Source organism: Canis lupus, chromosome 5, assembly GCF_048164855.1.
Source record: "Canis lupus baileyi chromosome 5, mCanLup2.hap1, whole genome shotgun sequence".
In the NCBI taxonomy this organism is placed as follows: Eukaryota; Metazoa; Chordata; class Mammalia; order Carnivora; family Canidae; genus Canis; species Canis lupus.
This window is the reverse complement of record NC_132842.1, coordinates 43,631,091-43,643,733: the sequence shown is the minus strand read 5'-3', so window position 1 is coordinate 43,643,733 and position 12,643 is coordinate 43,631,091. Positions and strand designations below refer to the sequence as shown.

Genomic DNA, 12,643 nt, shown 5'->3' with positions numbered 1-12,643 from the left:
AGTGGGATGGGACAGAGGGACAGGCAGAAAGAGAATCCTGAGCAGACTCTACACCCAGCACAGAGCCTGATTCGGGTTGATCTCACCACCCTGAGATCATGACCTGACCCAAAACCAAGAGTTAGACGCTTAACCAACTGAGTCATCCAGACACTCCAGTCTTTTCTACTTTAAGTTGTTAATGTGGTAAATTAAATGAATACATTTTGTATGATTTAAATCATTTTTATATCCTGGGATAAACTTAATTTAGCAGTCATGATATATACTTTTAATTTCTTACTGGATTCAATTTATTTTCAAGAGGAATGGGGCTACTGTTTTATTTAGAAACTTTGTGTCTTTCTTTTCCTTTGGGTCTTTTCAAAAGAGATACTAGCCTATGATGTTTTTTTCTTTTTTTTCTCATACTGTCCTTGTTGAACCTTGCTGTATTAGGGCTGCTGTAACAAATTACCATAAACTACTTGGCTTAAAACAAAAGAAATTTATTCTCTCACAGTCCTGGAGACTAGAAGTCCAAAATTGAAGTACCACTAGGGCTCCATTCCCTCTGAAGCCTTTAGGGAAGGAGACTTCCTTGCCTCCTCTTAGTTTCTGGTGATTGCTGGCAATCCTTGGCATTCCCTGGCTTGTGGCTACATGACCCAATTTCTGCCTGTCCTCACATAGACATCACCCCTCAGTGAGTCTTTGTACAAATTTTTCTCTCCTTATTAAAGCTATCAGTCATTGAATTTAGGGCCTCAATGACCTCATCTTAACTTGATTTTATATTCAAAGACCCTATTTCCAAATAAGGTTACATTCTAAGGTTGTTGTGGACATGGATTTAGGGGGAGAATATTCACCCTACCATACCAATCTTGGTGTCAAGATTTTACTAGTCTTATTTGAATCTTCAGCATCAGGAAGTAGATAATGATTGATAACCTCCAATCTTATCACTAATAACCCTTGAAGATACTATAAAAACCTAGAGCACTACTCTACTTTTTTTTTTTTTTTTACTACTCTATTATTGTAAGAAGCATACAATGGAGGTGAGTGATTCATGTACTTAACTTGCTTTATGACCAGAAAATCTAATCCCACATTTTTTATCAACTCATTTAACTTTCACATTAAACACTTTTTTAATGGTTACTAAGGTTATAAAAGATTAACCTCAAACAGAATAAAGTAAATTCAGTCTATCAAGAAAACATGTTCTTTACCCATTCTCTCGTTAATGGTAGAATGATTTGAATGCTCAGATATCTGCATATACTTTTTTGGAATTTTAAGCAGTCAAATACTTTTTCTTTTCAAATTTTTATTTAAATTCTAGTTAACATATAGTGTAATATTGGTTTCAGTAGTAGAGTTTAGTGATTCGTCACTTAAATATAACACCCATTGATCATAACAGGTGTCTTTAATATCGATCACCCATTTAGCCCATCTTCTACCCATGTCCCTCCATCAACCCTCAGTTTGTTCTCTATAATAGGAATCTCTTGTGAGTTGCTTCCGTCTCTTTTTTCTTCCCCTATGTTCATCTGTTTTGTTTTTTAAATTCCACATATGAACGAAATTATATGGTATTTGTCTTTCTGTGACTGACCTCTTTTGCTTAGCATAATGCACTCTAGCTCCATCCACATCATTGCAAATGGCAAGATTCCTTTTTTTTTTTTTTTAATTTTTTATTTATTTATGATAGTCACAGAGAGAGAGAGAGGCGCAGAGACACAAGAAGAGGGAGAAGCAGGCTCCATGCACTGGGAGCCCGATGTGGGATTCGATCTCGGGTCTACCAGGATCGTGCCCTGGGCCAAAGGCAGGCGCCAAACCGCTGCGCCACCCAGGGATCCCAAGATTCCATTCTTTTTGATGGCTGAGTAATCTAGTAATACACACACACACATACATGTACCCCACATCTTTATTCATTCTTCAGTTGATGGACATTTGGGCTGTTTTCATAGTTTGGCTATTGTTGATAATGCTGCTATAAACATTGAGATGCACGTACCCCTCCAAATCTGTACTTTTGTATCCTTTGGGTAAATACTTAGTATTAGTAGTGCATTTGCTGGGTCATAGAGTAGTACTATTTTTAAGTTTTTAGGAACTTCCATACTGTTCTCCAGAGTGGCAGAAACAGTTTGCATTCCACCAATAGTGTAGAGGGTTCCCCTTTCTCTGTATCCTCACCAACATCTCTTGTTTGCCGTGTTGTTTATTTTAGCCATTCTGACAGGTGTGAGGTGCTATCTCATTGTGGTTTTGATTTGCATTTCCCTAATGATGAGTGATGTTGAGCATCTTTTCAGGTGTCCATTAGCCATCTGGATGTCTGTTTTGGAAAAAACGTCTGTTCATGTCTTCTGTCCATTTCTTGACTGGATTATTTGTTTTTTGGGGTATTGAATTCTATGAGTTCTTTATAGATTTTGGATATTAATTCTTTATCATATATTTCTTTTGCACATATCTTCTCCCATTCTGCACATGTTTTTTACTTTACTACTTCCTTTAGTATAGCTTCGTGGTAATGTGAGCAATAACTATATAATCCTCAGTCTATAAAAGCATATATAACACTTTGCAAAAACTTTAAGTGATTCTTCAGGTAAGTTTTGCTGTTATAAGTGTTGGTTTTCCCCTTCTGCAGGCTTTTAAAACTTTATATAAGATATAACTATACTTACATCAATTAGTGTGAGTATCAGAAAATTATTGTACACTTTATCTTGATTCCAGGGCTTTAACTAAATTTTACTGTGTAGCTAGATTTTTTTTTTTAAATCTTCAATCATGTAAGAGTTTTCCGTAATGGGAACTATGAAGCCAATGACATCATTCCTCTAAGTAGAGAAAGCTGAGAACAGTGAAGCTGTGTTAATAATGAAGCAGTTTTGATTCATTGTATGGTAATATTACCACACAGTAGATCTTAAAAGATTTTTATAGATCAAAGATTTTAGGGGGTAATTGATTTAGCATCTTTCCTTTGGTATTAAACTATATTCTTTCTTTAATTTTCAGATTTTATTCATCACATTAATGACACAGATGCTGTACTAAGTACCAATGATAGCAACCCTGGTAAGTAGTTTGGAATTTACAGTTTAGTTTGTTTTTTTATTTCCACTTTGCTTCAGAAAGAATTTAAGGTAGAACATATTGTTTTATTTTAGGTGAATAATTAGTTCAACATCGCTACCATTATGTTAACTGAGCCACTATTAATTGTTGGCAACTAATGCAATTCAAAAAAAAAAACTCCATAAAAGATTGTGTTAATATGAACACATATTCATATGAAGACAAGATTCATCTGTAGAATCCATATTTGCCTATAAATAGTCAATATATATTTTTAAGAGCATTATCTTTGCTAATTGTTTTGGAAATCTAGAAGCATAGGTCTCAGGTCGTTAACTTTTTTAGGCATTTATTAGTCACTAATATTTAAGATACACAAATGTAAACTACTTTCTTAATAATGAACAAACATTAGTAAATACAGAAAAAAATAATCTTCATTTCTTTGAAAAGTTTCCTTTAATTAGTTAGAAATAAGTCTTTGTGTCTTGTGTGTTTATCTACTATGGCAGTCATAGGGAAAGTGAATATAAAAGCTAATATAACCTTCCTAACAGTTAAACTGTTAACCTTTAACATCACCTAAAGCTTTATGTATTAATGATTTAGATTTCAGAGTATTGGGCTTAAGAAATGCTAATGTATCTTTACATTATGTATTTAGATTTATGTGCTTAGATTTCAAAGATAATAAATTGATATCATTTTAAGTTTATTTTATTTATTTATTTTTTTACAAAAGGGTCTTTATTTGTAAAAAGCCAAAGGGGCCCTTGGGGCAACAGAACAGGCAGGCTGGCTTCTCAGGGGTCAGGGGCATTTGGGCAGATGCGCTTGAGTGGGGGGGCACCCTCCGAGTCCTCTGTGTCACCCTGGGCTGCATCGGGGACAGGTGGCACTGGCTCAAAGACGGGGTAAGCTTCGGGGGCCTCAGCCTCCAGCAATTCTGGAACAGGCTCCTCCTTGGTCAGCATTGGGGGTTCATGGGTGCTGCCTGCAGTGATGCCCTCAGGATCTCTCTCTTGGCCCAGCCGTGGGGGCTGAGCATCCTCTGGGACCCCTTCTGGTGGTCCAGCAGGTGACACAGGGCAGCTGGGCTGGGGGGTACCCCCAGGGCTGGGTTCGGTGCCCTTTTGCAGGGAGCTTTCCGAATGGAAACTCTGGTTACTGTTTTCACCCCCTCGGGGACTGGTGCCCCTGCCCCGCCGCTCCCGGCCTCAGGATCTCTCCGTTCCGCCACCTGCCCTCCGTTGTTCCTCCTCCTGGGGGTCCACCATTGGCACCCACTTGAAGATATGAAGGGAAGTGTCACCCACAGTCACCCAGCGCTTCTCCCATCTCCTTGGATGGACCTTCTTGATGGTCACCATCACCTTCTTGATGTCATCTTTGGCCCAGCTCCGGGTCTCGGCCCGCATGGTCTGGCAGGCCATGCTGGTGGGACTGGGGCCAAGGCCAAGCCCGCAGCTGGGCCGCCTCCCGTCCGGCAGACTCAGACTCAGCGCCAGACCCGGGCGCTGCTCTCTCAGCCTGCCGTCCCTCCAGGAGTTGCCCGCGCCCTCCCTCGCTCCCCTCATTTTAAGTTTATTTAAGAGAGAGAGAGCACGCACACTTGTGTGTGGTGCCTAGGGGGAGGGGCAGAGAGTCCAGCAGATTCTGTGCTGAGCCCAATAAGGGGCTCCATCCCACCGCCCTGAGATCACTACCTGTGCTGAAACTAAGAATCAGCTGTTCAACTGCCTGCGCGACCCAGGCACCACTCAATATATATTTATTAGGTCTCTTTTATGTCAGGAACTATTCTAGGCTATGAGGATACAATGAATGGACAGAAGTCTCCTCTCTTGAAGCAAATGTTTCAATGTCTTACTCTGTCTCTTAATTAAACTCATTAACCTGTGTTTTCTTAACACTAGCAAATGAGTGAGTGCCATGCCAGCTTTTCTGTGGATATATACACACACACCTTTGAATAATTATACTGAAGTATTTCAGTATAATTTTAAAATATATTCATAAATTTCGTGATGACACTGATGATTTGGAGAGCACCATCAGCAAAGTCAATTTACTTTACATTCTTCTCTTTGAACAATGTGTTAAGTAGAATGACAGTCTCAGTTAATGTAAAGTTACAGCTGACCTTCATTGGATATTTACTGTGTGCAGGCATTACTCTAAATGTTTTACAGCACCTCTGTAATGCAGATAATGTTAACTTCACTTTGTAAATGGAAAAACCAAAGCACAGAGAAGTTAATGACTTGCCCAACGTTATATATAACTACTAAGTGACAGAGTCAAGATTGACTATTCAGTCAGTTAACTTCCATAGCCTGTGCTCTTTACCACTGTTATTATTAGCGCAAGAAAAATTCAAGTTAATTTACTCTGTGCAGACGTAGAAGAAAAAAGTACATGTCAAAATGCTGGCTAAGCAAGAAAATTGTTTGGCTTTGTAGCATGCCAAATATATAATGGATAGAGAATAAAATTAAAAACAGAACTTAAATTGAATATATCATTTTTCTCTTTGACTAGTGATGAGTATGATTGTTACTTATTAGTAGTATTTTCATCAGCATTAAGAATTCCTTTTAAAGGGCTGATTATTAGGAAAAGTACTACTATGAAATTAAAAAACACAGAATGATTTGTATCCTCTCAACAGAAGAAATTGCCCCTTGAAGATTAGTGTTAGAAAAAATATGTTTTATTCAATTCTCAGTTCTCTGGATATCATCTAAGCTGTTGGGCTACTGTAAAATATGATAAACCTCCATGAAAATTATTCCAGATTGCCAGAATTCAAGATTCTTAAGCATTAAGCAACAATTAGTTTTTGGCAATACCATGTCATCTGTTTCAGTGATGTGCACTTTTTATTCCAAACCCATAGATTTGTTTTATTGTTAAAAGAAACCTGTTCTAGGGTGGCTTGGTGGCTAGGTGGGTTAACTGTCTGACTCTTGACTTTGACTCACATCATGACCTTGGGGTTGTGAGATTGAGCCCCACATCGGGCTGTGCCCTGGGCATGGAGCTTGCTTGAGATTCTCTCTCTGTCTTCCTTTGCCCCTTGCCCCCCTCTAAAAAGAAAGAAAGAAACCTGTTCTTTGGCCTTTGTATGGGTTATTAGCCCAAATGTAACAATCACTCTGAATATTTCTTTTTTTTTTAATTGGAGTTCAATTTGCCAACATATAGCATAACACCCAGTGCTCATCCCGCCAAGTGCCCATCACCCAGTCACCCCAACCCCCAGCCCACCCCTCTTTCCACTACCCCTTGTTCGTTTCCCAGAGTTAGGGGTCTCTCAAGTTTTGTCACCCTCACTGATATTTTCACTCATTTTCTCTCCTTTCCCCTTTATTCCCTTTCACTAATTTTTTATATTCCCCAAATGAGACCATAAAATGTTTGTCCTTCTCCGATTGATATTTTACTCAGCATAATACCCTCCAGTTCCATCCATGTCGAAGCAAATGGTGGGTATTTGTCATTTCTTTTTTTTTTTTTTTAATTTATTTATTTATGATAGTCATACAGAGAGAGAGAGAGAGAGAGAGGCAGAGACAGGCAGAGGGAGAAGCAGGCTCCATACACGGGGAGCCCAATGTGAGATTCGATCCCGGGTCTCCAGGATCGCGCCCTGGGCCAAAGGCAGGCGCCAAACTGCTGCGCCACCCAAGGATCCCATATTTGTCATTTCTAATGGCTAATATTCCATTGTATACATAAACCACAGCTTCTTTATCCATTCATCTTTCAGTGGACACCGAGGCTCCTTCCACAGTTTGGTTACTGTGGACATTGCTGCTATAAACATCGGGGTGCAGGTGTTCTGGTGTTTCACTTCATCTGTATCTTTGGGGTAAATCCCCGGCAGTGCATTGCTGGATTGTAGGGCAGTTCTATTTTTAACTCTTTGAGGAACCCCCACACAGTTTTCCAGAGTGGCTGCACCAGTTACTCTGAATATTTCTTACATTATTGTATAAATAAGATCAAATGCCATTCAACCCAATATTTTCTCTCTGGCAGTGGAACCAAAGGATAGTTGGTGGGATAATTTTATAGCTTCCCATAGAAATTAAGGATATACGGCGTGGGGTCGCGGGCTGAGGGTGGGGATGGGGGTGGGGCAAGAAGAAAAAAAAAAAAAAAGATATACCTCAAAATTTTTTAAAATTCTCCTACCTTTAATTATTTGTAGGTAAAAGATTCCTAATATATTTAAATATAACCTTCTATTTTTTCCAGAAAGGAGAAACTTATTCATGATACAAATTGAGGTTGGTAGAGCAAGTGTCAGTCTCTGGGATAGTCATTTTGAATTCTTCATGATCTTCTCTAATCTGATGCTTTTCCTATTGCAGTGATTTGTCCAAGTGCTGGGAGTGGTGGCAGTCCTGAAAATGGCTCTATGATTTTCTACGCCAATGACACAGAACTCCAGCAGTTTGAAACGTGGTGGAATAAGTCCAAGACAGTGCCCTTTTACCTCATAGGGCTCCTCCTGCCACTGCTCAATTTCAAATCTCCTTCATTTTTTTCAAAATTTAATATCCTAGGTAAGCTGAAGCACTGTGTTATAGAGCTTCTGTGTAATAGAATACACACTGGATTTTGTGGAAATATGATCTGGCTGGGGAGAGACTTACCTACCAGCCCTGTTTACCTGTGTTTAATTTGTTCACTTATATGTTACCCTGCTTTTTTATTTTCTTTATGGAGTTCGGCACAGAGAAAAATGCAGATGACCATTTAAAGTCCAAGTTCTTTTTTTTAAAAGATGAGTTACTAGATTTCCCATTCTATCCTTACTGAACCATTGTTCCCCATTTCCTTAGTGGGTACAACTTAGAAGAAACAGATGAAGTTTTCAGGAGGAGAGATCCAAATTGGATATTACAGGAATTCTCAATACTAAGGATTGAAAGCGTAAGATAAGAATATTTACTAAAGGAGGTTATAGAATATTTTTTCCTAGTTTCTATTTAAGAGTATGTCACAGAATTATCACTTAGCTTTCTACCTGGAATGTCATTCTCTGTCTAACTCAACCGATTGAGGTTTATTCTGCTTTTGCTTTCCTCTTTAGTGCTTTTTCCTTTTTGGAACACTACTACCTCCTTTAAAGGAACAGACTTCTTACTGTGAGCCTGGTTTTTCAAATTTCTGAAGTCACTGAAGAAATTTCACAAATTTCTGCATCATTAAAGGAATGTTTTGATCCTGTCTTCTTTTGTAATACTGAAATTTAAGATGGCAAAAGGAACCCTCAGTGGAAACTTAGATCTTGGGGCAGCCCGGGTGGCTCAGTGGGTTAGCGCCGCCTTCAGCCCAGGGACCCGGGATCGAGTTCCATGTCGGGCTCCCTGCATAGAGCCTGCTTCTCCCTCTGCCTGTGTCTCTGCCTCTCTCTCTCATGAATAAATAAATAAAATATTTTAAAAAAGAAGAAACTTAGATCTGGCTAACTAAAGATAACGTTCATAAAAAATTGATAACCCCAAATAAACCATAGGGTTTCACCTCCTCCCTATAGATTTGATCTCCTGGTAGGCAGTGTAGAGTATAAAATAATTAGATTACTCATCACATCAAGGAGGTAGCTTTTGAGGTTTCCAGAAGACCAAAGGAGGAGGTAAGGATATTTCTCTATACTTCTCTGTGTCACAATAGGATTCACTGCAAGACTGCCGCAGACACACACAGAAAATCAAGCATTGTGGTTATATAAGCTTTGGCCTCTTGTTTTTATCATTTCTGAATCAGCTGAACTGCGAACCCACAGAGAGCTTATATAGCTCATTTGTGGTTTCCTGATTTGCTTGCTGACTTTCCTGTGGAACAGCTCTTTAAAAGTTAGCATATAAACTGGTAAAGTATTTGCTAAAACAATCACCAGACTTGTAACCAGATTGATTATCTCCTTAAGAATATTTTGCTTCCTCCCCCTCCCCTTTGTTTTTTTGGTACTTTCCCTTTCTTTTACAATTATAGCTTCTTTACAGAAATTAGTGTCTAATTCCTATAGAAAGAAACCTACTTGTATTTCCTGACTCTACTCCATAATGACTGGACTTAATTTCTTTTTTCTTTTTTTATTTTTTAAGATTTTATTTATTTATTCATGAGAGACATAGAGAGAGAGGCAGAGACACAGGCAGAGGGAGAAGTAGGCTTCATGCAGGAAGCCCTACGTGTGACTCGATCCTGGGTCTCCAGGATCACGCCCTGGGCTGAAGGCAGCACTAAACTGCTGAGCCACCAGGGCTGCCCCAAAGCTTAATTTTAAAACAGTCTGTAAAACACACAAAGATGATAAATGGTTTCTAAATTTTTTCTCACAGGTACAGTGTCTGTTCTCTATTTGATTTTCCTTGTCACCTATAAGGCCATACACTTGGGATTTCATTTGGAATTTCACTGGTTTATGCAGACAGAATATTTTGTACCAGGTAAGCTGTTTTAGCCAAATAAAGAATCAATAAATTACAAAAATGTGATCTTTTAGTTAACTTGTTAAGTATTATTATTGTAATATAAATAATGGTATTTATTTGGATGAGCACTTTTTATTAATGCTATTAAGCTAAAAACAGGAGTGCAGTTAAAATTACTCTGCTTTTCTCTCAGGAGTAACCAGGCTTCTGTATCATTTCTGGTTAAGGATTGAAGTTCATTGAAGTTACAATGCAATTTAAAAAATCAAACTCATTTTCTAGACTTTTCTGGGGAAACATACCCCTAGAATTTCAGAGGCTTAGAACCCGGTCAGTGATTAACATATGTAGATAATACTGTTCATTAACATCATTATTCCCCTTATAGTTTTCTTTTTTTAATTGTTTCTCAGGCTAATTAAGATGGTGGTTATTAAGTATTCCCTCCCCTCCTTTTTTCTCTTATGGTTATAATTTGGCAGTGTTTTAAATTTCACCCAAATTCAGTGGATCTGGGGTATGATAAAAGCACGGTGAAGCAATGAATGGCCAATGTAAATGAGAAAACAGATTAGAAAATGGAAGTGAATATTAGACTAGTCTCCTGAAAACTCATGAGGAGAAAGCATTACAAAAATCTCTTGTTGGTTTAGGAAGACTGCTTTCTTTCTATTCTTCACCTGGCAATTTGGGCAGTCTAGAATTCAAGTCCATTTAGTATCTGGTGTTACTCTCTGAAGTCAGCATTTATAACTGTCTCCCATTCCTTTGGTTTCTTTTTTTTACAGCATGTCTGGGTTTTCCAAGTATATCAAGTTGTTTGTTGGAAGTTGTTTGCTACTATGGTTACTTATTTTCAGATCATCTGGGTGCATTAGCTTTGATTTTTTATTTCTCTAAGAAGCCCATAAAGACCAAAAAGGCAGTGTAAATTAAAGATAAAGGAAATACTGGAGCTTGAAAGGCATCCTTCTCTTCCAGATTGTGTGTAAAGTTGGACATGAATGAAAATGGCCACTTTAAGCTAGTGGCCATTCATTGATAGAAATAGTCTGGGAAGTTTTTTTCTAAAATTAGGTCCATACTGATTTATATTAAGAGTCTTAATGATAAACGTTTCTGCTAATGATAGGACTTGAGAGAAATGGGGAAAAAGTATAAATATTTAAAAGATGGAAAAGAAAACATTTAAATACATATTAAACCATTTATTTCACTTTATTTCATTTCTGAATGATACAGAGAATCATGAGGATTAAAAAGCCTCATGTTTATATTTATGGTCCTGAAATTAGTTTATTATGATTGAAGAATTTTTTATGAAAATCTGTCATAAATATGTCATAAGTCTTTTTCAGTAAGGCTAATTAAGAATCAGAGAACTTTGGAATATGAGTCTGTTTACTGTCCTGATGAAGAATTCACAGAAACTTGTAGTTCTGATTGAATCTTTATATACATTTATTATCAAAAATGTTTTTCAATGCAATGAATCCTATTGCCCTTCTTCCTAGATAATTGGAAAAATAGAAAAAAATACTCCTATGTGTTTTATCCTATTCTTTTCTGCCTCCAGGACTTTATTTCTCTAGTTATCCCTTCTGTCTTCTTAATCATGTACCATTAAATATTTCCTTTACTGAACTATTCCTACTAGAATACAAATCTATCTCTCAGTCTAAAAAAACAAAAACTCATATGCTCCCACATTCCCCTCTAGCTATTGCTTCCCTTTAAAGAAAAACTCTTTGAAAGAGTTGTCTATTCTTACTCTCTACTTCTCTTTCAATTTTGCCTTGAATTCATGTTAGCTAGGCTTTTGCCCCAGTCACTCCACTGACATCCAATAACTCCATCTTGCAAAATCCAATGACGAGTTCTCATATCCAATGACCATATCTCATATCTCAACTTAGCAACGTGGGCACATTTGGTCACTCCTTATATCTTGAAACATTTTCTTAACTTCTAAACCCAATTTTCTCTTAATTCTTTTAAGAAAATTTCTCTGGCGCCTGGGTGATTCAGAGGTTGAATATCAGCCTTTGGCTCGGGTTGTGGTCTCAGAGTCCTGGATTCAAGTCCCACATTGGACTCCCCATGGGAAGCCTGTTTCTCCCTCTGCCTGTCTCTGCCTTTCTTTCTGTGTCTCTCATGAATAAATAGATAAAATCTTAAAAAATAATAATAATAATTTCTCACATTCCTGACCAGTCAGTTATGGAATTATCATAGGGTTTTACTCAAACTTCTTTTCTCCCTATTTTATTCCCTAAGAAATATCATGTAGTCACCTGGCTTTATATATTATCTATATGGTGACTAGGCCCACTTTTATATCTCTAGGCCAGATCTCTCCACTAAGATCCATCCTTATGTATCTACCTGCCCCTTCTACATTTCCACTTGGACATCCACTAGATATTTCAAACTTCTTTATGAAAACCAAGTATTTGTTTCCTTCTTCATCTATCCACATTACACCAACATTCTTAATCTGTTCTTCTCCCAGGTTTCCACTTGCTTAGGCCCCAAACTTTAGAAATCATACTTAACTGTTTTCCCCCTACCCTCCATATCTACAAAGCATGTCAGCTGTACTTTTAAAATAAATTGAGTATCTGACTACTTTTTATCATTTCCATTAGAAAGAATTAGTCAAATTGCTAATCTCTCACCTGGATTAACGTAGTAGCCTCTTAACTAGTCTCACCATTTCCACTCTGCCTCCCCCTCTATAGTCTGTTCTTCACCTAGCAGCCAGGGTGATGTTTTTAAAACAACCTTCAAAAGCCTCTAATGGTTTCCTGTCTCACTTAGAATAACGCAAGCTTCAGGGCATCTGGGTGGCTCAATGGGTTAAGTGGCTGCCTTTGGCTCAGGTCCTGATCTCAGGGTCCTGGGATTAAGCCCCTTGTCTGGCTCCCTGCTCAGTGGGGAGCCTGCTTCCCTCTCTCCCTCTGCCTCTTCTCCACCCCCTTGCTCATGCACTCTCTCTCTCTCTTTCTCTCTCTCAAATAAATAAATAAAAATCTTTAAAAAATAAAAATAAAACAAGCCTCTGTCATAGTCCACAAGTCCTATATCATCTGACTCCT

The 12,643-nt window shown here is 38.1% G+C and overlaps 1 protein-coding gene and 1 pseudogene across 10 annotated transcripts in view; one reads left to right on the top strand and one right to left on the bottom strand.

Moving 5' to 3' along the window:
• The window catches only part of SLC38A9 (solute carrier family 38 member 9), an 82,335-nt gene that overhangs the window by 35,483 nt on the left and 34,209 nt on the right, over positions 1–12,643 (top strand). For all 10 annotated transcript variants that reach the window (XR_012031191.1, XM_072826432.1, XM_072826438.1 and 7 more), the window contains 3 exons: positions 3,034–3,093; positions 7,473–7,667; positions 9,453–9,560. Coding sequence is in view for 9 of the 10 variants with exons in the window: in XM_072826432.1 (XP_072682533.1) it covers positions 3,034–3,093; positions 7,473–7,667; positions 9,453–9,560 (363 nt within the window). In the remaining variant the exon portion in view is untranslated. The remainder of the gene's footprint in view (positions 1–3,033; positions 3,094–7,472; positions 7,668–9,452; positions 9,561–12,643) is intronic.
• On the bottom strand, positions 3,817–4,526 carry LOC140633616 (B-cell CLL/lymphoma 7 protein family member C pseudogene; annotated as a pseudogene).